The sequence below is a fragment of the Pipistrellus kuhlii genome, unplaced genomic scaffold, assembly GCF_014108245.1.
Source record: "Pipistrellus kuhlii isolate mPipKuh1 unplaced genomic scaffold, mPipKuh1.p scaffold_m20_p_3, whole genome shotgun sequence".
NCBI classification, from domain to species: domain Eukaryota; kingdom Metazoa; phylum Chordata; class Mammalia; order Chiroptera; family Vespertilionidae; genus Pipistrellus; species Pipistrellus kuhlii.
In genome coordinates, this window is record NW_023425529.1 from 45,787,300 (window position 1) to 45,790,113 (window position 2,814).

General features: G+C 39.1%; 1 protein-coding gene across 1 annotated transcript; it reads left to right on the forward strand.

Moving 5' to 3' along the window:
• Positions 1 to 833: 833 nt before the first annotated feature.
• Positions 834 to 1,325, forward strand: LOC118729093 (small nuclear ribonucleoprotein E-like). Its single transcript, XM_036456355.1, has one exon. It carries the CDS (start codon positions 884 to 886, stop codon positions 1,160 to 1,162), a length of 279 nt encoding a protein of 92 aa, XP_036312248.1. The 5' UTR covers positions 834 to 883; the 3' UTR covers positions 1,163 to 1,325.
• The last annotated feature ends 1,489 nt before the right edge of the window (positions 1,326 to 2,814 follow it).

Sequence of the window (2,814 nt, forward strand, 5' to 3'; positions counted from 1 at the left end):
GTGTGATATGGGATCAACCTCCTGCTGACATTCAGGGTGAAGTCTGCCAGCTGCAGACTTTTTTTTTGGGGGGGGGGCAGTAGAATATTATAACAAGTGCCAATACTATACTAGGAGACTTTGAAAGAAAGGGTGCTATTATCTGATGGTATGCCTGTTCTTCAATATGTAATGTGTATGAAAAAGTATTCTGGTATACTAATAAGTTTTCATAACGTGGCTACTCTGGGAACCCTGAGCAAATCCTCTGTGCTAGACATTGGTGGTGAAGGGTAGAGAGAACTCCAGAGAGAAGAAGACCCAAGCACTAATTCTGGTGGAGACTGGCACACACTCATAAATCAAAGACTAGATCTGTTTAAAATGTTCTTAAAGAGTAACTTTTGACTACTCAGCACCAAATAACCAATGTAACTGATTTTCTTTCATGACTTGGTTAAGTCATCCCATTATTTTGAAACTGTAATTATAGTCATAATCAAAGGACCCATTTCCAACATTTGTGTAGAACAGGTGACTGTAGACCTATTCATTCTCAGGTTCATTGTCTATATAACACCAACTCAGCTCTTGAAAAATGAAAATTTCAGTTCTTAACCCCCTCGTCCTCACAATATAAAAAAATATTTAGAATTTTTTCCATTACAAAACAGAACTGAAAATTTGTTTGGACATTTTTGTTGATAACTATGGTCATCTAATTTTCTTTTCTACCAAAAACTTCTGGGCAATTGGGCACTTGGATTAATATGTATGTCTTAAGACTGTAGCTAGCAGCAGCCATTGATTTTATAAACAGCTTTCACTTTTACTAGATAAAGAAACAGTCAGAAGTGGCTCTGAGGGAGCTTGGGGCTTAGTGTCGTCTTTGTTAGCTTCCACCATGGCGTACCGCGGCCAGGGCCAGAAGGTACAGAAGGTAATGGTGCAGCCCATCAACCTCATCTTCAGATACTTGCAAAATAGATCTCAGATTCAGGTGTGGCTTTATGAGCAAGTGAATATGCAGATAGAAGGCTGTATCATTGGTTTTGATGAGTATATAAACCTGGTATTAGATGATGCAGAAGAGATTCATTCTAAAACAAAGTCAAGAAAACAACTAGGTCGGATCATGCTGAAAGGAGATAATATTACTCTGCTCCAAAGTGTCTCCACCTAGAAATGACTTAAATGTTAAGTGAGGAATTACTGAGAAGCAATACAGTTTGTGTTTTATGTTGTCCTTTGTTGGAATACTATGTCTTATCCATTTATTCATATTGGCTTACAATACCCTTAAGTTACTACCAGATGACAATAAATGATGTTGAATTGTTTTTGTTTAAAAAAAAAAAAGAGTCAGAAATAAAATTACTTACCAAAGGATACTCTATTAGGTGGTAGATGTGGGTTAATAATCCACATGTTTGACTCCTACAGGACTTAGTGCACTTTCTCCTACAATATACATTAGTGGAGGTGAGAGATTGATTAATTTCTTAGAGTCCTTTCAGACAAAAAGGCATTATGTTGCTTGAAGTAGTGGGTTAGCTGATGTTCTTTCTTATAGACAAAAGAATAGATAAGATAATTTAAACACCATTTTAAATCTACATTCTCTTGGTCTTTTCTATAGTATACCTGTAAAAGGGACTGCAGTTACTTGATAGCACTTGAGTTTTATTCATATCTGAAGTGTTGTGTCTTTGTTTCTGTGCATTTCTAATATATACACAAATGTTATTCAATGTCTGCATGTGTGTGTGCATGTTTGTGTGGTGTAGAGGTATTAGTATTATGTTTTCCTCCATGAGATGCATATCACCCAGACTTTATCACCAGTCTGCCTTCTAATTTAATGTCTGATGTCTATTTTTAGTACATCTATTGCATACTTTTCTAAGGTGTTCAAGAAGAAACACCCTCAGAATATATAAAGACATGCATACAACCTTAAACACGCACATGTACACACACAGTCAGAGACATATAGCCAGCACAAGCTCCCACACAGTCCCTGGCTCTTCCCTGGACACTCCTCTTATAGCTGGCAGGTATTATTGCTGCTTCTGATGGAAACCAGTGAAATACCCTGCTTTTTCTGTATTTGCCCTCTTTTGCTGACCAAGGATGATTGCATCAGCCTCGTTTGCTTAGATTTTACTGTTTTCTAAAAGGTAGCCTGAGCAAAAGCTTCTTCCCTGGTCAGCATTTTTGTCACAAACACTTTTACTCAGAAATTCATGTTTGGTTCACCTCATCCTGCCAACTTTATAATTCATCAGCTTCTGAGTCTCTTCTCCCATGATTCCCTGATGCAGAATCCTACACTCTCTCCAGCACACCTTGTCCTCTTCAGTCTCTAAACTGCATGAGCCATTGCCTGACCAGGGACACAAGGCCTTTCCCACATTTGTCCTCAATTCCATCTCAGCTCTCCTTCCCAATTCTAAATGATCCCTTCTTTGGGGATCACTCCTTTGATTCCTCTAGTCACTCTGCAGCTTCTGCCCCTGCATTGATGTCCTCCTAATCTCTCTTGTCTCTCAGTCTTCTCATCTTTCTTTCTGGGTCCTGAGTATATGCTCCATTTCCCTGTACAGATGGGGTGAGGCTCCCCACATACAGAGATTGGCCTAATCTCTTGTTTTGTGGTGTCCCTTCTCCAAGCCCTGGCCATACCTTGTTCCTGATAGAGTATTGATTAGCAAACTGGCTGGAATGGAAGCTCAGCCTAATAATAGCTCTTCTATCTCTTTTCTTAATTAATTTGATGTGTTTGGCACCAGCTCTGTTGCTAGAGGGGTATTTTCCAGGAGGCAGAGGAGTGTC

Bases quoted from the DNA above. Each gene is read 5' to 3' on its own strand.
- LOC118729093 (XM_036456355.1), top strand. From the start codon at position 884: ATGGCGTACCGCGGCCAGGGCCAGAAGGTACAGAAGGTAATGGTGCAG.